General features: G+C 37.8%; 1 protein-coding gene across 42 annotated transcripts in view; it reads left to right on the top strand.

Moving 5' to 3' along the window:
* Positions 1-24,360, top strand: part of RIMS2 (regulating synaptic membrane exocytosis 2) — a 350,853-nt gene that overhangs the window by 171,261 nt on the left and 155,232 nt on the right. For 20 of the 42 annotated variants that reach the window (XM_081013749.1, XM_081013716.1, XM_081013719.1 and 17 more), the window contains 8 exons: positions 559-682; positions 4,571-4,617; positions 5,912-6,024; positions 14,016-14,063; positions 16,569-16,699; positions 19,805-19,976; positions 20,840-20,993; positions 24,296-24,322. In XM_081013749.1, the coding sequence (XP_080869875.1) occupies positions 559-682; positions 4,571-4,617; positions 5,912-6,024; positions 14,016-14,063; positions 16,569-16,699; positions 19,805-19,976; positions 20,840-20,993; positions 24,296-24,322 (816 nt within the window). The remainder of the gene's footprint in view (positions 1-558; positions 683-4,570; positions 4,618-5,911; positions 6,025-14,015; positions 14,064-16,568; positions 16,700-19,804; positions 19,977-20,839; positions 20,994-24,295; positions 24,323-24,360) is intronic. The other 22 variants (XM_081013754.1, XM_081013718.1, XM_081013724.1 and 19 more) reach the window with 2 other exon arrangements.

Here is a 24,360-nt window from a genome sequence, read left to right as displayed (position 1 = left end):
CGCTCTTTTGTTAGGGGGACCCAATTACAGTTTTTCCTTTGTTTGAAGATATACATACTGTTTCTAGTTCTCAACCTAAAGTGGAGCTTGCTTAAACTATGCTCCCAACTTGATGGTCTCACCCACAGGTACAGGATTGTTACATCTCTGTTTAACATGCAGATGGCTTATTATCTCAGTGTGTTCATTTTTGAAAAATCTAGAAATGGATGCCTTCAAATTCAGTTGGGTTATTCTGTAGAATATAAGAGAAGGTGAACAATACGAAGGGAACCAATGGAGCAGCTGTTCTATTTTGAGGCTATTCTGTTAATTTACATCAGTAGGAAAACTGTGTTTCTTCACAGACATTTTCCTGTAGAATAATATTTTCTCTTAGAAGGAATTCATATTTGGGTTGAATTATATTTCTGTGTTATTAGTTAATGTTAGGGCTGATACATAACTTTAAAAAACCTTTTCTAGATTAAAAAAGAGTCAAATGTGAGCAATTCAGCAAGAACACAACCTACAGGCAAGTTTTCCTTCTGAAACAAACTCTTATGGCTACCATTGCAGGTGATGAAGTGTTAGAATGGAATGGAAGGCTTTTACAAGGAGCCACCTTTGAAGAAGTGTACAACATCATTCTAGAATCCAAACCAGAGCCACAAGTGGAACTTGTAGTTTCAAGGCCAATTGGGTAAGTACAGGTTCCCTTCATGAATTGTTTAGAATATACACAGGCATGACAAAATTAGGCTCCAAACTGAATTTCACAGCTTTGTTTCTGTACATATGAATGTTCCGTAACGAATCAGCTTCTTTAATCTCAGCTTGCCTCCTCCTTCTTGCTTTGGTACCTTTCTTGATTACTGCAGTCTGTTCTATGGGGGGCTATTCTTGAAGTGCTTGGAAATATCAACTAGTTCAAAAGTTATCTGTCAGATTTATTTAACTAGAATTTATCATATCTTGCCAATATTGAAAGATCTGCATTAGTTTTCAATGTATTTCTGGGCAGAGTTTAAAGTGCTGCTTTTGACTGAGATTGAAGCCCTTCATGTTCCACATGAAAATGACTTCTGATTAACAAAATCTTCTAAGGCCATATTTCTCCATCTTTGGAGGCTATGCAGATGGTTTTTAGAGAGAGGGCCTCAGTGACGGTTCACAGTTTTGGAATTTGGTATCCAGAGAAGTCTGGTCTGATGACATGACTGTATCATAATCATTCCGGTACCATGCTAAGTCTGTCCTGTTTACCCAAACTTTTAATGAACATCGACGGCTTTTAATCTCCATGTGACTTTGTCGGTATTTATTCAGAACGGCGGTTCTAGTTTTGTATTATTAGTTTTAGAGTATCTAATTGTTTGATTTTTTTAGTCACTCTGAGGATAGTTTAATAATATAAAAAACTATTCATTTTAAACAAATAAATAAAATCAATTTTTCATCCCACTAGTTATTCCCACATGAGTTTAAACTCACAGATGAGTTTAATGATTTTCCTAAGAATGAACTCTTGGAATTCAAACCCAAATTCCCCCTTTTGATTTAAGTATAAAAAGCAAATAGTCCCTCGTTTGATTCATTTGTAAGCCTAAAGTTATAGATTAGAGCTTGTGTTGCTTGCTAAGACTGCCTGTCAGCAGCTACTTCCTGCCACCATACCAGCCCATTGCCAACCACCTCCTTTTCTTTTATACCTTCCTCCAAACCTCTCTTCCCCATCTCCTCACAGCTCCCCCAACCCCCTGTCCTTCTACCATTGGTAGGAGGAGGGGAATTTTTTTTAAAATGATATTTATTAAAAGTTTAAAAATTACAGAAAAAAGAAAAAAAACAACAATAAAAAAGAGAAAAAACAATAACAAAACATATAAAAGCAATACAACAATACAGCAAAAAAGAAAAACAAAGAAGAAACTAAAACAGACATCCAATTTTCCATATCTTTACCTTTCCTTTACTTGTTTCATTGACCTCCTCACACCTCCCTTTTTTTGTATTCTAGTTCAATTCACTATTTCAGCAAGTTCTTCCCATCTTTCTCAATTTTTATTCTATAATTTATCTTAACGGTCTAACCTTGAATTTTTTCATTTTAACCCATTATCAATCAGCTTTTACTTAATTCTTTGTTGCATTTCTACTAAAACCATATAGCTTCATTCCAGCATCCTTCTAACACTCATTAATTTTACAATGTTTCTGTAAGTATACTTTAAATTTTTTCCAATCTTCTTCCACCGACTCTTCTCCCTGGTCTCGAATTCTGCCAGTCATTTCCGCCAGTTCCATGTAGTCCATCAGCTTCATCTGCCATTCTTCCCTGGTGGGTAGATCTTGTGTCTTCCAATACTTTGCAATAAGTATTCTTGCTGCTGTTGTAGCGTACATAAAGAAAGTTCTGTCTTTCTTTGGCACCAATTGGCCGACCAGGCCCAGGAGAAAGGCCTCTGGTTTCTTCAGGAAGGTATATTTAAATACCTTTTTCATTTCATTATAGATCATCTCCCAGAATGACTTAATCTTTGGGCATGTCCACCAAAGGTGAAAGAATGTACCTTCAGTTTCATTACATTTCCAACATTTATTATCGGGCAAATGATAGATTTTTGCAAGCTTGACTGGTGTTATGTACCACCTATAAATCATTTTCATTAAATTCTCTTTTAAGGCATTGCATGCCGTAAACTTCATACCAGTGGTCCATAACTGTTCCCAGTCAGCCATCATAATATTATGTCCAACATCTTGTGCCCATTTAATCATAGCAGATTTCACCATTTCATCTTGAGTATTCCATTTTAACAGCAAGTTATACATTCTTGACAAATTCTTAACTTTAGGGTCTAACAATTCTGTTTCCAACTTTGATTTTTCCACCTGGAAGCCTAGTTTTTTGGTAGGAGGAGGGGAATAAAGGGAACAAAGCCTTTCTTCCCCTCACCCCATCCACCCTGCAGCTACCACCACACTGCAATATCCAGGCTTCTTTCTGGTTGGGGCGCGGTGACAACAGGGAAGGACAAAAGTCTTTATCCTCTTCATTCGCATCCCCCCAACAGTGGTAGCAACAACAACAATTACAATAGTGGGAGTGTAGGAAGGTTGGCCTAAACTGTGTGCGTGTCAGGGAAGTGCTAGTTAGAAGTTTCCAGTTTCTCAGAGGGAGAAAGCCTTCCCCAAGGGGGGGAGGAGAGCAGTGAATCTAACAGAAGAGAGCAACAGGAACAACAGGGAGGGACAGGATGTTCACAGGAAAGGCAAGGGTTAAGTTCTAGCTCAGATTCGGAGGAGGGGAGATATAAGCCAGCTCTAGTGAGGAGGTTAGAAAAAAGAGTGGGAAAGCGAAAGGAAGGGTGCCTTCGCCATTTTGAGAGTGGCTGGTCACGGAGAAGCAGAGCTCAGAAGGTATCTGAAATAAGTGACTCTGAGGAATAGTAGTTAAAGAGAAGAACCATTTATAAGTTTCTTAATACGCAATAAAAAGTTATAAAAGAACAAGAAGCGTTTGTGTGGTGTTCTGAAGAGGACAACGACCAGTCCTGACAGAGCATGCCTGCCTGCCTGCCTGCCTGCCTGCTCCACCAGTCTGCTCGCTTGTGCCATCTGCCTGGGCCACCATCCCGCCTTCTTCCCCTTACCCTGGTCTGGTGGCAGTGGCAACAACAGGGAGCATTCTGAAAGCCCCAAGCAGACTGAAACCATGGTTTGATATCCTGCTTTGTTCCCCAGAGGGGATTGGAAAGTTGTAGGCAACAATCTTTTACAAGCTTGTTCTCTTAATGAAACCATAGTTTCTTGTTGTTACATGTAAACCAGACCATTTGAATTGCAGAGCTAGGGAGTCACATTCAAAAGCTAAATAACTCTAGATGTAAATCTTTATGGAACTAAATCAATAAATAAAATCTAAGCAGAGTTGCGTCTTATTGAAATGAATAGAATTTGTGCACATTTTGTGTGTGTGTGTGTGTGTGTGTGTGTGTGTGTGTATCATTCCATATGGCTGTAGAGAGAGCTGAAGAGGTGAGAGGTGGTATGGTTTACCGGAACAAAAAATGCTTCTCACTTCTGATCTGATTTGGATGCCATTGTTAGAAAATATCCAACTTAGATGGTTTGCTTGGATCACTTTCAGTGCGTTTTGTTGACATGTTGCCCATTATCAGATATTCGTAGACATTTGTGGGACCTGCTACATATATATGAAGTTGGAGTGTACTTCATCCGTTGTACACTATTCTTGTGACTGCAGTTCATTTTGACTGTTTTGAATTTTGAATTATTGTAATTTACCATTGGGTCTGCTTGTGAAGGGTTGACAATAAATAAATAAATAAATAAATAAATAAATTTCAAAGATACTCTTGTTAGTTTTTATGTTATACAACTATCTCTATCACACTTTACAACTGCATCTTTACATCTATGGAAATATTTATATATTTATAGAAAAAACAACGGTATATTTTCTGTGATTTTGCAGTGTAATATTCTATCTTCATATTGTTATGTGCTAAGTAACCCTATAGGACATACATAAAGTATAAACATGATTTGTTTTTCATAATTGCAGAGATATTCCCAGAATACCTGACAGTACACATGCACAGTTGGAGTCCAGTAAGTTTCATTTTTCTGGATTGAATGCAAGCTGGAAATTGAAAAGATGTTTGTGTTCCTTCTAAATTTTGCCTCTTTGTCTGTATCTGTATAGGTATCGTTCTTCTATGTGTCTTATCTATGTTTTCTATCATTCTTCAATAATAAACTATCAGAAGTCAGGAAATCTAATGCTAGGGTTGGCATTCTTTTATAAATTCACTCTTCTCTTTATTAAAAAGGGAAGAACAACCTAGCGGGTAAAAATAGGATTGACGTCAATCCTAACTTCAATTTCCTGCTTTTTTGTTAATGCTGTGTGCTGCAGCCTTATTAAATAAAATGCATTTCATTATATTCAATATTTAAAATCAGTATTTTTATATTTTAGAGAAAATACTACACCATACAAATATTTTAAAGTGATTGAATATTTGGCCTTTACGGATCTTATTAATGTTTTGGTATATGCCAGGTATCAAGAATAGAGCATGCCAACAGCAACGTCGGAGTGACAGCTCAAAACCTTAAGTTTTGGCAGATTCATCTGCACAGCTGTGTAAGATTGAGATGCTGTTTTCTTCTTCACTTTAGTGTTGGTTGGGGGAATCATCCCAAATAGGGCAGATTCTTCCATGCCATTTGGATTGAATTCCCTCCCACTCCAGCCCCGGAAGATATAGCCCACAATGCTCGTTTCGTCCCCCTGACCATCTGGAGGCATGATCGGCCTTCCACTTGTACAACATTGGATACAACCCATAATTAATTGTATCAACCATTAATTTATTGTTGTATGTAAAAACCATAATGATATTAAGATCCCTATAGCACCTTCTTATTGGAGAAATAAAGCTTGTAACCAAAAATATTTTTTTCAAGATGCAAAATGTTATTTCCTTGACTTACTCTAAAAATAATATAACAAGCAAACAATTCATTTGAGGAGACTTTATCCTGCCAAACCCAAATATTCAAAAACAAGTTCTTGTTTTGCAGCGTTTTTAATATAGGTGGTAGCAATTGAGCTGCAGTCCTCAAGATACAGAGGATTTGACTTCAATCCAGTCCCAATGATTCAAGCATATGTTTAAGTTTCCATTAATATAATGGATCTTTAAGTGCTTAGCTTTTGCTAAATTATACCCATTGTTTTGCTCATCATGTTCATATTTAGAGATTAAATCAAGTTTTAAGATTATCTGTTATCTTTTCAACACACTGTGTATTTGTGTATTTTTGTTCAAATGATCCTTCTCTTAATGTTTATATAATCAGAATATGTTTAATAAAGTAAAATAAATTATACTTTCAGGTTCTAGTTCGTTTGAATCTCAAAAAATGGACCGGCCTTCTATTTCAGTCACTTCTCCCATGAGTCCAGGCATGTTGAGGGATGTTCCACAGTTCTTATCTGGACAACTTTCAGTATGTAAACATTTGTTCAGTTTGTTCTTATTTACTTTGTTGCTTGTAATAAAGTATTGTTAATGGAAAATGCCAGGTAACTTTATACTGAAGTTGTTACTATCCTTAATTCTTTTATTCAGCTATTTCTCAACATGAATTACAGGCAACCCCCATTTACGCGGGGGTTATGTTCCAAGTCATTGTGTGCATTGGTGGAGCATGCGTAAGGCCACCCCACCCTGTTTTGTTCCTGGCCCTGTTCCACCCTCTTCTGCTGCTGAACATGGTGCACAGTTGTGCATGCATCAAATATATGCAAAATTGGAGTTGCCTGTAATTACAATCTCCTCCTGTATTCAGGATATTTATATCTAATATTTTCAGTTTGTAGAATTATATTTTTCATTTCCATATGTAAATCATGAATGTGCACAGTTGGCTACAACTATTCATAACAGATTCTATAAAACATATTCAAGGAAAATGTAGAGTCCCATGTAAGGGACTGAAAAATTATTCATGTCTTCAATAATTTGAAAGAACTGAAGCGCAAGCTTCCACAACCCTTTCCTGAGCTAGTCTGAGAATCTATCCACTAGTTCTTGATCATATTCATTCTACTAATTATCACTGTGGCACAAGATTTCACACAGAGAACAAAGCATTTTGGCGACTATGAACCTATTCTTTTTCCTTGGAAGCGCGAAAATGATTTTCAAAAGTGTGTGACATTTGAAATCTACACCAGTGCTTCCAGTAAAACAATTCAAAATATTATTGAGTGATATTAGTTTGAAAAGTGTGAGCATGATGATCAGCAATTTCGGAAGAGCTGATGTTTAAGTGGTAGTTGGTAGAGAATGAATACAGAATGTATTTATGTCAAGTGAATACACAAAATATAGCAAAATTGGAAGGCAATTTCTTTGGCAGCAGGATGTGCAGTCCATTGGGAACTTGTTCTGACAAATAACATTGGGATTTGCTGAAGAATGGGAAACTTTGGCAGGGACTGAGATTTTCTTGTTCGATAATAATAATAATAGTAATAATATCCCATGGGTTTTCCCACATTGCTTATATTGAAACCACTAGAGTTTTACTGTGACAGAACGAGAACAAGGACTCTGATTTCTCTTGGAACTAGCTTGTAGTAGCATAGCTTACTTTTTCCTTTGGTCTGACATGATGGATTGTAGTCCTCAATAGACATAGGAATCAGATTGTAAAAACTTGAACAATACCTAATTCTCTGGAGGGAGAAGCTGCACTTACCCTACATTAGGAAGCAGTAGACTATTGTTCACGTCCATTTTTATCCCCTGGGATAGACAAATCTGCAAATGTTTGTTTCTCTCGGTTTCTCATTTTTCAGTCTTAAATTCAAGTCTCTTTGCAGCAATTTGTTATCATTGATTTTTTAAAATCCTCATGAAAATTTGGCAGCATCTTAGCGTGATTTTCTCCTGTACACACATTTTTAATGCAGTTTTGGCTAATAAATAGATTTTTAAAGGAACTTCCCCCCAAATAATGCATTTTTGTTTATTTTAACTAATGTATGCATGTTCTGCACACCTTTACCTAACATATGCATTTTTGTACATGTTGGTTAGAGAAGTACAATACAAATTTTGGAAAAGTTCAGATTTTGAAGGATAGTTGTATTTCAGTTCCCAAAATGGGTGAGTTATGGATATTTGAGTGCACACACTCATGTGTTTTTTCGCAAGGAAAATAATGGATGGAGGGTGTGTAGAAGTCATGCTGTTTTGCATAGTTTCTCTCACTAGTGATCCTCCTTCTCTTGCTTATCAGTGTTGGGTGCCTTGTCTTTTCAGTACTGTTTGCAAAAGTAGGGCTGAGGTTCCTTGTTGGCGTTTATCTCTAAATTATTTCAATACGTTTAGTACCTGTTAACTATAAGTGTGGTTCATCTACAATATATGTTTTGTCTGGCTGCTGACTTCTTGTTAAAAGTGATCCCATTTTTGTACAATGTGTTCCATCACTAGTTTCCCCTTCTGTGCTTATAATTTTCTAAACATGGACAATTTAATATAACACTAGTCCATGCTTCTTGATATGTGTACTGTGTTCCCTAGTTGGGGGGTGATCAGCTGGTGTGCCATGACTTGCTGCTGATTCACTTAAAATCCTATTTCCCCATTGTGACTTTGAGGACAGTGGGAGAGGAAGTAGGAAAGTCATCTGGGCCTTCACACTGACTTTAGTGTGAGTGTTTTGTATCACCTTTTCTGCAGGTATAACATCCTGTCACTGCTGGGGCTTGCTGGGGCTTGCAGCAGACCTTCACCTGAGCATAGTATCTGGACTAAATTTTGCTATTCCTCCACCATTCCCCCAATTCCACTGGCATTTTGCCCTGGTTCTGGCAATGTTCCTTCAGTGCAAGGCAGGGATGAGGAACCTTCCATTCACAGGCATAACTAGGTGCAGCAGGAATCCTAATTTGGCCTGGGAGGTCATTCTCTCTCCCCCCCCCCCAGCCACACCCATCTACCCTGTTATGTCATCCTGTGTGACATCAGGTGGGAGTCAGGTAAAGGTGTGGACTGCACTTTGCCTGCACAGCATTTCTAAGCTGTTTCAGTAGCATTTTTGTCACGTGATGTGATTATGATGTCAGGTAATGGATGGATGGATGGCCATGCACTCCTGGCAGACTTGGCCTGTGGGGCTTGTGGTGATACGATCTTGGCCTGCTGGGTTGAAAAAGTTCCCTACCCCGTTACAGGGGTTCCACTAGCTGTAGTACCATCTGTCACTACAGCCAATGTTAATTTGCTATGTTGTATCTATTGGGCTACCAGTGCAAGAGCATTTTATAGTGAAAGTATCCCACCCATTAGGCAGTGTAGTGATTTTCAGGTGTCCCTAACACTTTTTCTTCAAACAGCCATTAATTTGGTCACTAAAGACCAACTCGATGTGTGTTTTTAAGTTTCTCTTAGCATGTGTGTCCCACCTGACAGAATATGCTTTTGGAAAGATAAAAAGTGTATGTTCCAACCAGCTTTATTTAAACACTTCTAAGACCTAATGATTTCATCAGGAGAAATTGAAACAAATGCATAATACTCCCAATACTGAGTTTTGGCTGATCATGCCCTATGTTTTATAAAGACTAGCCCTTTCAAGAAGAAAGTTTAAAATCCAGGAGGATTTTTTTCTGCACTATCTATTTGAAATGAGCTGAAGTGGTATAAAACCATTAACTTGACTGAGTTTTATATAGAATCTACACCATTTCAGAGCAAGTCCAGATTTTGCATGGCATCGTCATGAAGCCAAATCAGAGTGAGTGCAGGAACAGAAGGTAGTGATTCCTATCCTCATTCTGATGTCTTATGACAGAAATATTGAATAAAACAACACCCAACGGAGCAAAATATAACTTCTGCTAGGATCCAGCAATGGAAAGAGTAACCTCTACTGTTAGGACCATATGAACAGGCAACAGGGGTAGCAAAAAATGCATTGCAAGCACAGTTTTGTAAAACCTTTCATTCCTCCCAAGTCTCTGTTCTATACCAAAGAATATTCTAAAGTGCCTTTGGCGCGCCTCTTGCTTACACTGAATAAAACCTATTGGAATCAGTTTTTATTCTGGGGAAGTGGCCTTACTGATACTGTTGGTTTGTCTTCTGCAGTAGGTTTGGGTGCACCGCAGACTGAAATTAGTTGTGGCCTTGGTCTAGGATTTTTGCTCTGATGTTGATGTTGTCCACTCGGACTTTTTGATACCTTTTAACAGTGTTGATATTGAAATATCAACATCTTGCTGTCGAGACCTGCTAAGTGATTTTCATTAAATGATTAGTTCAAGTCGCCCCTAGCAGAAATGTCTCAAATGGGTGGTTGCTCATGTCTTCAGAGGAATTTGCCGTATGAAGTACTGCAGGAGTCCATCTTGCTCATCCTACTGTTCAGCTGGGGAAATCTTGCATAATATTGAAGTGGAGTCAATATTTAGATGACTCACAACTCTGCTTTCTTTTTCATCTGACCCATATGCTGCAGTTGTATTCAGGAACCACAAATGAACTGTGCACTGTTCCCTTGAGTACAACTGAGTCACTGGATTCCCTCTTCCTTCCTTGTGGTTCAGGCAAAAACTTGCTGTAGGCCAGCATTAAGAACCTTGCAAGGGAGATGTATAAACAAAGTTTTAAATAACTGTAACAGTTAAATTACCAACACGTGTGGAGCAATTCTGTTATGAAGGCTCAACCTGAAAACACAGGTGGTGGATAGACAATCATTTAGCACCAAGTGGTTCTTTGACACATATGCTGTTCATCTATAATGACTGACATAAAAAGTGGTGAAAACAACTTTGTCACCCATTGGTAGCCATCAAAAATGTGAGGAATAAGGGGCGGGGGGGGGGTTCATGTAGATAAGCTTAATAGAAACTAAAGCCAGAAACACAGGAATGATAGAAATACTCATATTTTGATTTCTTATTATATTGGCTTGTATTATTGCTTTGCATACTCCTGGATATCTCATGGTACTTGAAACTACAATACAGTATTGGCAAAGGGTGCTTTTCACTAATTCAGTCTGATAAGGCAGCTTTCTGTAACCTTGGGGATTAGACTATTGTTCTCCTTGGCACTGACTTTTAAAACTGTTCATAAATTGTAGTGAACACAGTATGTGATGACTTCCTAACTGTGAAGTGCTTCTTTGGAAGCACATTACTGTAGTCTCCTGGAAGAAATGTACACCTTTGGTTTTGTTTTTAAATACACACTTAATAGAGCTATATACACACTTAATAGAGCAATTCTGCGCTCTGTTCTACTGTCATAATCTCCTAAAACTGAGCCAATTCTGTACTATTGTGTGAAATCCTGTCCATAATTGTGGAATTTCTTCCTGACATTTTTCAAAAGGCAAACTTTCAGTGACCAGGATTAATCTCAAGATGTTGGTGTTGTGGTGATGATTATTGTGGTTTGAAGGGATTATATTGTTTAATTAGTTGATTAGATTCAAATACTTATTCTTACCTATTTATTTATTTATTTATTGGATGCATTAGTTCATTTTGAATCTTTGCAGAAGTGTGAGGAAAAGCAATCAGTAAAGAAGAAAATATTCATAATGATTTAAAATTATATAACTGCTCTGTAATGTCAGAAGAGCTACTAGCAATATACTGATCTCCAAGAAACGGACAGAAATGTATTGTTGGTTTGCTAGCATAAGCAATACTTATGAAAAATATTTGCCGTATCATGAAGTCAAAAAGAATTCAGATGGGGCTCTGATTAGGACTAGAGGTAATCCTATTCAGGATACTTTTGTACAGTTTATTTACCAGCGTATGCATGTTACAACAAAATGTAAAATCCATTTGATCATGTATTTTATTATTTACTTCACAACATTTATGCACTCTTGACTGTAATGAAACTTTAAATCAGTTCAAAGCATGTTTAGTACAACTCTTAGTACAACTAAATTACTTTGGGGTTTATCCATACACACAGGCTATGTAAACAGACTAAACATTCCTCAAATATACTCAGCATAAGCTGATTCTTCTTTTTGATGTTGATATAGCACATTTTGAAGGACAACTACTTAGCAAGTGTAGCAAAACAACCTTTATTAGTGAGATCTGCAATGTATCTTGAGTGTTGTGATCTTCAGATAAAGTGCGGTATACAAATTTACATAGTAACCATCATCATCTGCATCCAAGAAAGAAGCTTAAATTGAAACCAGTTTTTCTGGTCAGGCACAGGGCAAAAGGAGATGAATTAGGAAGCATTTAATTGAGTTAGAAGTACAGTCTTGATATTATTTTGGGAATAAGGATGCTTACCATGAAAGAGGCAGCAAGTCACAGGCTGCTCTGAAAGAAGCCCTTCCTTGGAGTGCAAGGACCAGAACCACTACGGGCCAGTTGATAGGTGCACATTGACTTGGAAATGTGTGGAATTCCCTCCTTGCAGACAGATTATCTGCACACTCTTCAGGGTCCCAGTGAATGAGCATAATTGCTGATTCCTCACATTAACCACCCAGCTTACATTCTATTCCCCATAATATATGCACTCTGTATTGCCTTTTACACTTTTATGGTAGGGCATTCTAGGGATTTTGGAAATTGAAGAGCAAAATAGAAATGCTTTAAGTAAAATAAAACATTTCCCAGTTGTACTGACCCACAATATTTTACTGGGAGATGCTAGGGTCATTTTGCCTGTGAAAAATGCAACCATTGACCTACACTGCCCCACTTGTGGTTGAGCAGCTAAATATTGGCTCGGCTGCCTCCCAACACCATGGATGGGAAGTGGGGAAACTTTTACAACAGCAGAGGGGTCCATTCTTTTGACATAACACATAGAGGCTCACATGCTGCTTATATCCTTTGGTCAACTGTGAACAAAATGGCCAGCTGTTACTCAGGCAAGAAGCAAATGAAAGTAAGGATGTGGTGTTAGAGGTCACACACCAGAACATTGCACCACAGGTGACAAACTGCCCATTAAAAATGGGAAAGCTATACCAGCAATGACTGTGGGTGTGTAACAGGTTATTTTTAGTCATTAGATTTTGTATCAGCTGGGTAAATCTGGATTTAACCAATAAAAAGTACAGACTGACATTTTGATCACAATAATGTTGTGTGGATGGTGCAAAAAAGTGTGCATGAGTAGCACTGTAAATTCGCCTGGAAGCACCCTAACAGTGCTTGCTTTTCTGTTTGTCCCCACAATGATTACTCAACTTGCAAACTTTATTTTAAAAGAAAATTTAAATATTATGCTCTCTCCAATGAAATGCAGCATATTTTCTAAGAGTATATATTCACAGGGAAACCCTGCTTTTAAAATCCATGCAATCTGTGGTTGCTCAGTGCTAGAGAAAATGCATTCTGTATAATCTCAGGAGATGTTACTTCTTATGTTACGTACTTCTTCAGACATTGAAAATCTTAACCTTAGCTGTGCTTCGCCCCTAATTATGATAAGCTTGGAGTAGCATAGCTTTATTTTAGAAATACTAAGTGCTCACAACAAACACAGTCCCCCCCCATTACCATTGACTGAAACCGTAAAGAAAACGTTGATGAGAAACTATGAAATATATGGTCTTAGATCTGCTAATGAATTGCATCTATGTCTCTGATACATCATTTTATACTGGTTATTATGGGCGGATTCACCAAATGAGTCCTGTGCAAGAGCTTCTACTTGTGTAAGAGGGCTTTCCCTCATTCCGCCCTCCTGCGGCCCCTGAAATTGCCTTGGGGGGATTGAGATAACCCCCAGAACAGCATCGGGGAGGAGGGCGGGTCATTATGTCTGGCAAGCAGATATGCTGGGTCAGGTGGAATGTTTGTAATTGTGGCATGTTGAATTCCACTCAGTGTTTCTTATAGTGCGATCCTGAGCATGTCTACTCAGAACTAAGTCGTATTGGTCCAGTGGGAATTACGGTACTCCCAGATGAGTGTGTATAGGATTGTAACCTTATTTTTTTTATACCTTAAGTTAATGGTGGGGAACCTGTGATCCACCAGATGTTGCTGTATTCCTGACTGCTAGCTATGCTGCCAGTGGCTGATAAGAGTCCAACAATATCTGGAGGGAACACAGGTTCCCACCACTGTCTTAACTTATTATAACCGACACTGCACACATAAAAATGTCTCCCTCTTCTAAATAAGGCAGCTTTTAACGCAAGCCACTCACTATGTGAAACAGGTTGTGTTATTTCTTATTCAGTTGAAAGTATGATTGGTGGAGGAACATACATGAATTTTAGTTTTTTAATAATGCAATTGCAGATTTAATTTATGCACTGCATATTTAACAGTTCTCATTAGATAAACATGTTTGTGGTGTAAAGCAGTGTTTTATTAAAGTTGTGTGTCCTTGTTTTACTTTTGGTCTTTTAGTTTCCAGCGTGTTGTCTTTTTGGTTTTGTTTTATTGCTTTTTCTTTAATTTTGCTTACCAGAGCCAAAGCCTTAGTAGAAGAACAGCGCCTTTTGTTCCTAGGGTTCAGGTAAAGGCTTCATCTGCCTGACAGAAACTAAAGTTGTGTTCCCCTCTCCTACGTTTTGTTTGACTTGGAAAATGCATAGTAGGGAAATGTCACAGTTTGATCCATTTTCCCATTTTAATTTTAATGTGTTGCTTCAAACCATATTAACAAATTTCATATTGTCTTGTGAGCAGCTTGAAACTGCATGGTGATTAGAATACTGTACTAAACTAAAATTTAAAGAGACAACTAGTGTTTAGTTTTACTTTTTTTCTATATCTAATTAAACAAGCACAGATTTCAGCAATGATAATAACTGTGTGTTGCATAAATACATACCTTGAACTAGAATTAGTTGATCCTTATGCTTTGGATGTTTGGCCTCATTGTATCAAGGTTGGTGTCTCTTTAAATCACACATTTTCATTACAAAATTTCCTTTTTTGCATTTTCCAAATGACAGTAGTTCCCTGAGCAGAAGACGGGCAAATAAATTTGTACCTTGTCTAAGGAATGTGTACCTTGCTTGCATTTTGACACAGTAGTTGAAATATTAAAAACAATAATGATTACAAAACAATTTCCCATGACTACTAGGGATGACTATATTCTGATCTTATTTGGGTACAAGTTGTTTGCCTTTTTTCATTAGGAATCCCTTAAGGTACTGTAGATTAACCCAACTGTAGGTTGTAAGAATGTCATAATGCTTATCTTGCTTTGCTGCATGCTTACCATTTTATTTATATTTTTTGTATAGAGAACATTACCTGCTTTTGTTATAAAATATTTTTGTGGAAATGCTCATCGTTTGTATAAATGCTGTATAAGCTTATTCTTTTCATGCTCTTTCACTGCTTAAGAAAATATAAAAATGGAAAGTTCAGAGTTACATGAATTATAGTTTTTGTTATTGTTTAGAAAGGAAAGCACTTATTTTAAAAGATAACTACATGAAACAGGCCACAGAGAACTTAATGGGAGACAGAGAGTCAAGTCTACATGCAAATCCTAATGCCTTCTCAATTCTTTGGCTAGCATTAAGCCTCATAATGTTCTCAGAATTTATTAAGTCACTAAAATGCAAAATTATTATTTCAGAATAAAAATAAGGGCATGTTTTTGCAAACATTTTCATAACAGAGTTTTTGTTAATTTGTGTTGGGTGGACAGTATGGGGGAATGCTAAGATGTATCTTAATCCAAGATGTATTCAGACAACTGTTCCAGTTCAGCTCCTGCAAGCTCCTCCTCCCTAACTAAAAACCCAATCAAAGGAAAAGAATCTTCAAAAATAATGGGTGATATCTAGTGTTTCATGAATAGATTTCCACTTGCTCAATGGCACTTCCCCTCCCTTTCCTCCAACTGCACCCCTCACCTAAAAAATCTGCTCCAGAGAATTGAGACAAATCCTGAAGTAGATTTTGTTAGCAAGGAGAGGAAGTCCCATTGTGTAATGAGAAGTCTTTTGCTCAACCGGGTGGACATCATTAGATTCTCCCTTCTGTATATTATCTAGCCAGTATTGACAATATTGTTCAAATCAGATTACATCTAAGCAATATGGATATCCTATCTGCACTGAAATAGAAATCAAGAAACGAATACAACATTTTCTTGATTTTCTACAAATGTAAACACTCTTAAGTCGATTGTAACTTCCTAAAATTATTGCTACATTTAAAGGTATATCTAAGTGAATTAGGATTGTTTTGAGTAAATACGAAATGGCATGGCCCTGACAAGGTGGCCAGTCTTTCTTTGCAAAGAGTGTGGGCCACAGCTCAGCACTATGGAGAAAGTTCCTGCTTCCATCAAAATGAAGCAAATGGCAAATGACATGTGATAATAATAATCATAGATCACAATATGATAGCCTCAGTCTTAAATACCCCTGTTCTGTCATCTCCCCATTCTATTGGTTAGGTTTTTTCAGGAATTGTAAGCTATTCCAAATCTAGCAGATGAATTTGTTTTATAAAAATTGAAATAAAAAAGGCTGAGTGAATGCCATATTACCTTTAAGTACAGTGCAGAGTTGAAGTACTAAGTTGGTTACCATATACTTGCATGTAGAAGACTTCTGTAAACTGAATGTAAAATGCCTTAACAGGTCAATTACTGTAATGTCAACAGGTCTGTAATGTACACAACTTTATTTCATGGTCTTTCTACAAATACTAATCAAAATCTGAAGTAGTCTTTCATGAATTCATATTGCATATAAAAATGTTAGCATATCTGTTGCTCCACACATGCACATATACAGCGTATACATAACAAAAGTAAACAATTTTGCATATTTTTACATATGTAATATAGTGCTAAACAGATTATACATACAAAATAAGTTTCATCACATTTATCATTTTGGGCCTTAAGGCTACAAATTAGAATGCCATGAAGTTACCTATACTGTAATAGTAAAACAGATACAGTGGAAGTCTAAAAGTTACATTTACTTTTAAGGATAACTGTATTATGAAAGAAGTAGATTGACTAATGCAGAATTTCTCTTTACAGATAAAACTGTGGTATGACAAGGTTGGTCACCAGTTGATAGTCACAATATTGGGTGCAAAGGATCTTCCTTCAAGGGAAGATGGGAGGCCGAGGAATCCCTATGTTAAGATTTACTTTCTTCCTGACAGAAGGTAGGATGGAAAAAAAAAGGCTTAACTGCTTTAAATTAAATTTCTGTGAAAAAATAGTAATGTTTGGTAACTAGTATTGGTCATAATATCTCAGTTACTGAATGATGTGCCTATTCAGATTACCATTGTTTATCTAAGTAATAATAACTATGCTTTTCTCAGACATTTGAGAAAGGAATGTTGACTATGGTGGTAGCTTGCAGTAATCCTGGTTAACCCAATGAACAATCTTATATATTTCCATAACCCTTAATGAGAATTTGTGAGTGGATGTTGAGAATTACAGAGATATTTTACAGGGTCTTTAGTGGCAGGAAAATATGATGATTCAGAACAACCCCACGCTGTCCTACAGGCCTTCTAGATTGGTAAAGGCTGCACATGCACACTGCCCTCCTAGTGCAGTTAGAAATGTGAGTGGCAGAATGAATGCAAGCGGCCTACGGCTTGTTTTTCTTCAGCAAGCGCAAGACCATGTCTACTATCTGACCTTGGAAGTCATCAAAGAAGTTTGAGCAGATGGCATGCTTGACGATCTTTGTTATGGGTCCAGAGCTGAAGCAGTGGGGAGCAAGTGGAGTCCCATTGGCCTTGAACCTGCTGCAAGAGCCGGAACACCTTGGATTTGGCAGTGCTTTTTGCTAAAGCCCAAGAGAAACTTGATCAAGAGAAATAAATTGTGGCAGGAGGGGGAGAGATGCCAAATCTTAGTAATTCGCTATTTATATAACCATCAGTTGATCAACCTCTTTATTATGGTCAGTGATCAGTAAAAAAATAACTTTGTATAACTACATTAACTGTAGTAGGGATTAATCTAACCAGCCCTGCCACTGAAAGCCCTGTGTAAGAACTTCTGCTTGTTCAGTAGGGTTTTCCCCACCTGTCTTCCCCCCACATGCCTTGAAATTGTATCTGGAGAGAGTCAGAATGACCCCTTGAACAGCATGCGGTGTAGGAGGAGAGGGAGAATCATTCTAGTGGCTAAGCAGAGATGTTTGTGCAAATGGAAAAAATGGAAGAGCACATTGTCACTTGGATGTTTTCCTTCTTTTCTTTTCTTTTCTTTTCTTTTCTTTGCTTTTCTTTGCTTTGCTGTATGTGATTTCAGTTTTTTAGAACTATCCATATTTCTTAGAACGTGCAATTTTCAACCAGCTATGAATTCTTATAACTATCCAAATTAGGTATTTTAAACATGAGACAAAATTGTGACATTTTGTTTTTGAATCTTGTGGTAATTTTGATACTAGTTTGCAATATGCTGTCAGTGTTCATATAATTCCCACCCCCACACACAATATATTGGGCCAGTTAAAAGGCACTGCTATGATATCTTTATCAGAAAGCATTTTTTCCAAGCAATTTACCATCTGTAGGTGTATCATATACGTATACTATGTACGTATAGAAGAAATGCAATTTGTTTATTATTAATTATTAAGAAAGTGCCAGAATGTACACACTTTGAAATTATAGTGCCGTATGTTTCCTTTTTATAATTTTCACAGTTGTTGCTTTTCTTTTAAGGCAAATAGTGTAGATGTTTTCCTTTAATTACTCTGGGTGTTTCCTTTCAAGTTCAAAAGTAAAAGTAGCTTGTTCTATTGAATTTGTTTTCTTCTAACAGTGAAGCAGTCTCTCCCCTGCCTCCCCCACCCCCGGAAGAATAAGCTTAGTAGGCAAAAATAAATCTACTTTATATGGAAAAATAACCTGCTAGAAATAAAGTGCAATTAAACAACTCAAGCATTTAATTAGGTGAGGCTGTGAAGTTCTGACTAAACAAATTATACAGGAGAAACTTGTCCAATATAACCTAGTTCAATTCTCCAAAGTAAACAAATCTTTAGTGTCTAAAATAAAGTCATTAAGGCTACATTAAAAAATCCACATATTCCAAAGGAGTTTAGTTATAATAAGAGAGCTACTCTGAAGTAAGTTGTTTGATTCTGTCATTGGGTAAGATCCAGAGAGCCATTTCTTTTATCAACTTAGATTAAGTTGTGCCAGTGATAATAAATCTTGTCTTGAGGTGCTGTTTTAAAAATAAACTTAGCAGAAGTTTATACATAGGTGTATTAGCAATTTCAGTAGGGAAGATCCATGTTCATCTCTTACAATAATACTAAAAGAGTGTTCTGTGGCTCCTTAAAGACTAACTGCATTTTATTTGGACTTACGCATGAAAGTTTACTCTGCAATAATGTTGTAAGCCACTTTGGGCACAGTTCTTTGGAAAATTAGCCTAAAAATAAAGAGATGAAGATGATGAAGATGACCATGTTCATTGTGTAAACAACTAGACCAAGGATTGGATCCAAAGGACTGCGCACTAGTTTTGCATACCTAAGGAGGCACTGGATTTCTCAAAAAGCACTCCCAAGTGCCAAATGGCAAACCATTTTTGGAACAGGAATGTTAATTGTTTCTAGTATGTCACCTGAGTCTGCTGTTTCAAGAAACAAGTAAAATAATGTCATTAGATATGTGTAAAAAAGCTATTTGGATACTGGCCTGTTCCTGAAATATGAAGCTAACACCAGACTCCTATGCAGTATTAAATTAACAGCACAGTCATATACAGTCCTACACACAAGGGCAGCCAATGTGTTGCCCTCCAGATATTACTGGACTCAACTTCCATCACCTTTGACCATTGGCTATGCTGTTTGGACATACTGAGATTTGGAATCTGAAAACATCTGGAGGGCTACCCTGCACACTGGGTTGCATTAAGTGTTAGTCATACTCAGAGTAGTCCCAATGAAATTAATAGGCATGACTAACATAGGTATATTAATTTCAGTGGATTTACTCTCATTTATTTGGCTAGAACCCATTAACCGGGGGTGAGCCCCATTGAACACTCAAAGAATTTCAGCCTAAAAAGCATTACTTCAGACAATATAAGGAACATGCCTACATATAGAAAAGTATTGGGGTCTTGTGAGCATTCATTTGTATTTGCTGTATATATTTGCAAAGAAGTTTCTGAAGGCAAGTCTCAAGCAAGCCTTTGTCATCTTCTTCTGGCAGTCATTTGTTTTATAAATCACATATTCAATGGAATAGCAACACTTAATTTATACTTCTCAATTACAGTGATAAGAACAAAAGAAGAACAAAAACAGTAAAGAAAACATTGGAGCCCAAATGGAACCAAACATTCATTTATTCTCCAGTTCATCGGAGAGAATTTCGAGAACGAATGTTGGAAATTACTCTTTGGGACCAAGCACGTGTTCGTGAGGAAGAAAGTGAATTTTTAGGAGAGGTATTCAGAGCATTTTAAGTAGCCTATTAAGAGTTATTGGGGGGGGGGGAATCAAAAATATATTTAATGTAATTTTTGTTGGGCAGAGTAATCCTGTGGGTTTGTTGATATAAACAGCCACTGAGATTTCTTCTCCCATTCTGCATTTCTGTTAACTGCTGCTCTGTTCTGTGTTATGTTGTTATGTTATATTATTTAATGTAAATGTACTTGTTTTTAATTATGATTGCAGGGTCCAGATTGGTTTGTATGGGGAGGGATGGTCCTTGAGGTATTGCATTCCTGAGCCATTTAACGCTTTATAGGTCAAAAACCAGCATTTTGAATTGGGCCCGGAAGCTAATTGGCAGCCAGTGCAGTCAGGCCAGGATTGGCGCAATATGCTCAAACAATCATGCCCCAGTGAGCAATCTGGTTGCCAAATTCTACACCAGCTGAAGTTCCAAAGCCATCTTCAGAGTCAGCTCTGCATATAATGCATTGCAGTAATCTAACCAGAAACTCAATTTACTTTCTAAGCCAGAGAAGAATTTATTGAGGATATAGTGCTCAATTTGTAATGAAGTTCAGTTTTTGAGCTAGATAAATACAATTTTTGGCAACATCAGTAATCCTCATCTAGCTGGGGTAATTTGAGGATAGGTTGCACTTTTAGTCACATTTACTCTTTCTGACCTAAACACATTTTTACTGCATTGTTCCTCGTATTGATTTCTAATACAGAGATTTGTTATGAAACTAAAGTGGCCATTAAATTTTCACGATATGCTGGAAATATGTGACTACAACGTAATGTAGACTTTATGAAACATTTATGGTGCAAGTGGTGCTTTGCACTGTGACATGTTTTATTCTCTTTTTAGATTCTAATTGAATTAGAAACAGCACTGCTGGATGATGAGCCTCATTGGTACAAACTTCAGACACATGATGTCTCCTCATTGCCACTTCCCCACCCTTCACCGTATTTGCCACGCCGACAGCTTCATGGAGAGAGTCCCACACGAAGGTTGCAAAGTAGGTTTTCCATTCTATTAAAGGCATATTCATTTCTATGTGGAATAAAATGCATTTCTTCTAGGTGAGGTGCATGCAATGAAAAACCAGCATCTGTAATATTGAGCTTTTCTTGACTTCAGTATTTTTACTGAACTTTATTGATGGAGAGTCATACTTATATTAAGAAACATCATGCTTGCCTCCTCTGGGTTTTTTTCCTTCTCATAGCCATACAATCATGTATGAAAAATGTTGATATAATGCATTTTGTATATCATTCATTAGCCTTTGCAACAGCTAATAGGCACTTCATAATGGTGAATATATATAATTTGAGGATTCATGCACAGACATCTGCAGGAGAATAGAATGCTTCAAATCATGATATGCTGAAATTTGATTACTATACAGACAGTTAATCTACCTCTAATGCAACTTTCCTAAATGAGACTTCTGCTTCTATATGTGATTTCCTCACACACAAATTGAGCAGAATGAGGAGGTGTAATCCTCAAGTGATACAGTGAATTATACTACCTCAGACTGCAGGGGTATGAGTCACATTTTTGAATCTGCCCCCATATAAACAAAGTTCTATGCAAAAATTACTCTTGACTGTTTACAAGCCCCCCCCCTTTTTTTTACATGGGGACCAATAAAATGTGACCCTCACCTGCATATTTGATATGTTCTATTCTACCACCTCAGGACTTTACAGTTCATTGACTACATCATTCTGTTGCATGTGTAGAAAAGGCAAAAAAACCCCTAAAAAACAACAAGAAAACTTGCAACTTCAAGGAGTTCAGTACAAAACTAACCTGAGACAGATTACACTTCACCTCCCAAAGCCTGATGAACAAGGCACATCTTCCTCCTAAAAGTATAATTTTGAGATGAGATGCACCTCAGTGGATAGGTAGTTTCAAAATGTTGGAATTGCTAAAGTATTAGACATGGTTTTGAGATGGAACCCCATGTTATAAGGCAGCAGCAACAAAATAGCAGTTGCTTGCAACAAACTGGGGAGGGTTTCATATGAAATCATAGAATTGTAGAGTTGGAAGGGATGTTGCATGTAAGTTTCCTAGAAACATCTGGCTGACCACTGTTGGAAACAGAATGCTAAACTAGCTGGATCTTTGGCCAAAGCAAAATAATGATATACATTATTTCTTCTTCATATGTCCACATATTTTTTCTCCTATAAGAAATTGGTGTTTTGGGCATGTTTTGTTAATTTGCATGTTTGAATGGTTTCTGCGCAGGTGATATGATTATAATTTGTATTGTAATGCACGGATAAGTTATTTGAGGCTGCAATCCTATGCACACTTATTTGGGAGGAAATCACATTGAATTTGGGGAACTTTTGAGAAAACATGCACAGCATATACATAGGATTTGAACAGTAAATCAGAAAGAATGTTAGAGGGCTGTTAAAGTAAAAACAAAACTGTGAAGATAGGTAGGATGAATAGGAAAAGGGGAAGCCCCCTCTCTGCTCATGGTCAAAGAAGCAGAGACAGATGTCCACAGGTTTTAATGAACTGTGTCAGCTGGGGAATGGACTCTCAAATCAACATATCTAAAGGCTTTGCAACCTTTCTGTTGTGATTCAAGGACCCGCCACCCGCTTGAAGATAAGAAAGACACATGGACACAGTATATAAGGTTAAAGGCTAAAAACGGCCACAACTTTATTGATTACAGCATGTGAGAGGTATTGGCTTAGGCACTGGATAAACCACAGCAAGTGACTCCACCCCCTCAGGGAGGGGTGAGTCTATCAAGGGTTAACCACCAGTGGGAGGAGCCTGTTGATGCAAATACAGCTAAAAGCTCCTCCTGATGTCACCGGGGGTCGTGCCATGGCCCTAGCCACTAGCAAGGGCGTCGGACAGGATCCACGACCACCGGATTCCTTTATCGGAATACCCATAAAGTGGAGAGGTAGGTGATGGCCACACCCGGCTGCGTTTGAGTGATGAAACCCCGCCCCCAAGCCTCCACCTGGTTGGTTGGCTACCTGGGGGTGTGGCACGGCAGCCGGGATGGCTGGGCAGGGGCCGAAACACCCCCTGCCAACTTGGGAAACGGCTCCTGCTCACAACTCCTCCCCTCTGCAAGGAGGAGAGGCTTTATTTTAAGGGTCCTATTCCTGTGACAGCTATATGACTACCAGGAAAGTAACAGGTGTAGCTTATTGCCAATAAATTTCATGTGGGACAGCCCTGTTAGAGAACTTCAGTTGCTTTAAAATAAAGCAAATAGATTGCTGGTTGGGACTAGGCCTATGGAAAACATCACCAGCATTTCTGTAGGCTGCTGCATTGATTTTCAGCTCATTTCTAAGAATGATTCAAGGTGTTGGACTTCAACTTCAAAGTGCTAGATGTCTTGAGACTGAGTACCTTGAGGTCTGCCTGCTCCAGTATAAACTGTCAAAACAACAAGGGCCTTCTTAGGTTCCTCCTGCCTTCAGAGATAAGGCGGGTATTGATTGTAAGTAGAGTCCTTTCAGTTGTAGGATCCTAACTTTGTTACGTCCTCTCCAGGGGGACTTGCCCAGGACTGATCTTGATGTGTTTTTGGTGTCATAAGAGCAGAACCGTAGCTAGGTGATCTTGCGCCCCGGCAGAAACACCCAGATTGCACCCCCTAGCCACGGACAAATTAGCTCTTCTTTCCACCTCTCCTCCAACCCCCCCATTCAATTCACTCCCTATTTAAAACCATTTCTTATGAGGCAATAATCAATATTTATATTTATGGACATATTTTGTAGCCAATTTTGCGCCGCCACCCCCCATCGCCTGCGCTCCTGGCGGGGGCCCACCTCACCATCCCCTAGCTACGGTCCTGCATAAGAGGCATAAGTCTCTTAAACTGTCATCATTGTGGTTTTCCACTATGAGGAATTTTGTGGCTGTCCTAACCCTAACCCTGCTTGGTGGTGTAGCTTGAGGATAGGATTACATTGTTCGTTAGAATATGTTGAAAATAATATCATAATAGTTGCCGGAATAGCGTTTGTGGTTCAGTTTGCAGGAACTATTGTATTCTGGTTTGTATGGATTTAAAAAACAAACTCTTAGGCTGCAGTTCTAAATACACTTAATGCAGTGTAAGCCCCATTGAACACAGTGAGATTTCAATCTAAGAAAAACATGCATAGGATTGTAGTGTAAAGTTTTAACTAGCTGTTCCACATAAAACTGTTATCCAAAACTAAGTTGCCAGGTGATATACATGCCTGTTGCATGTCAAGTCCTCGTGTATTTGTTTCTGATATCACTTCATTTTAACATTTTTTCCAGATAAAGGCATTTATTCATATAATTCAGGTAAATTATGAGCATGCTGTGTATTGCTTGCTTCATAT

The sequence above is a fragment of the Podarcis pityusensis genome (assembly GCF_964106645.2).
Source record: "Podarcis pityusensis genome assembly, chromosome: 7".
NCBI classification, from domain to species: Eukaryota; Metazoa; Chordata; class Lepidosauria; order Squamata; family Lacertidae; genus Podarcis; species Podarcis pityusensis.
The sequence above is the reverse complement of the archived record's forward strand: the minus strand, read 5'-3'. Positions and strand labels throughout refer to the sequence as shown.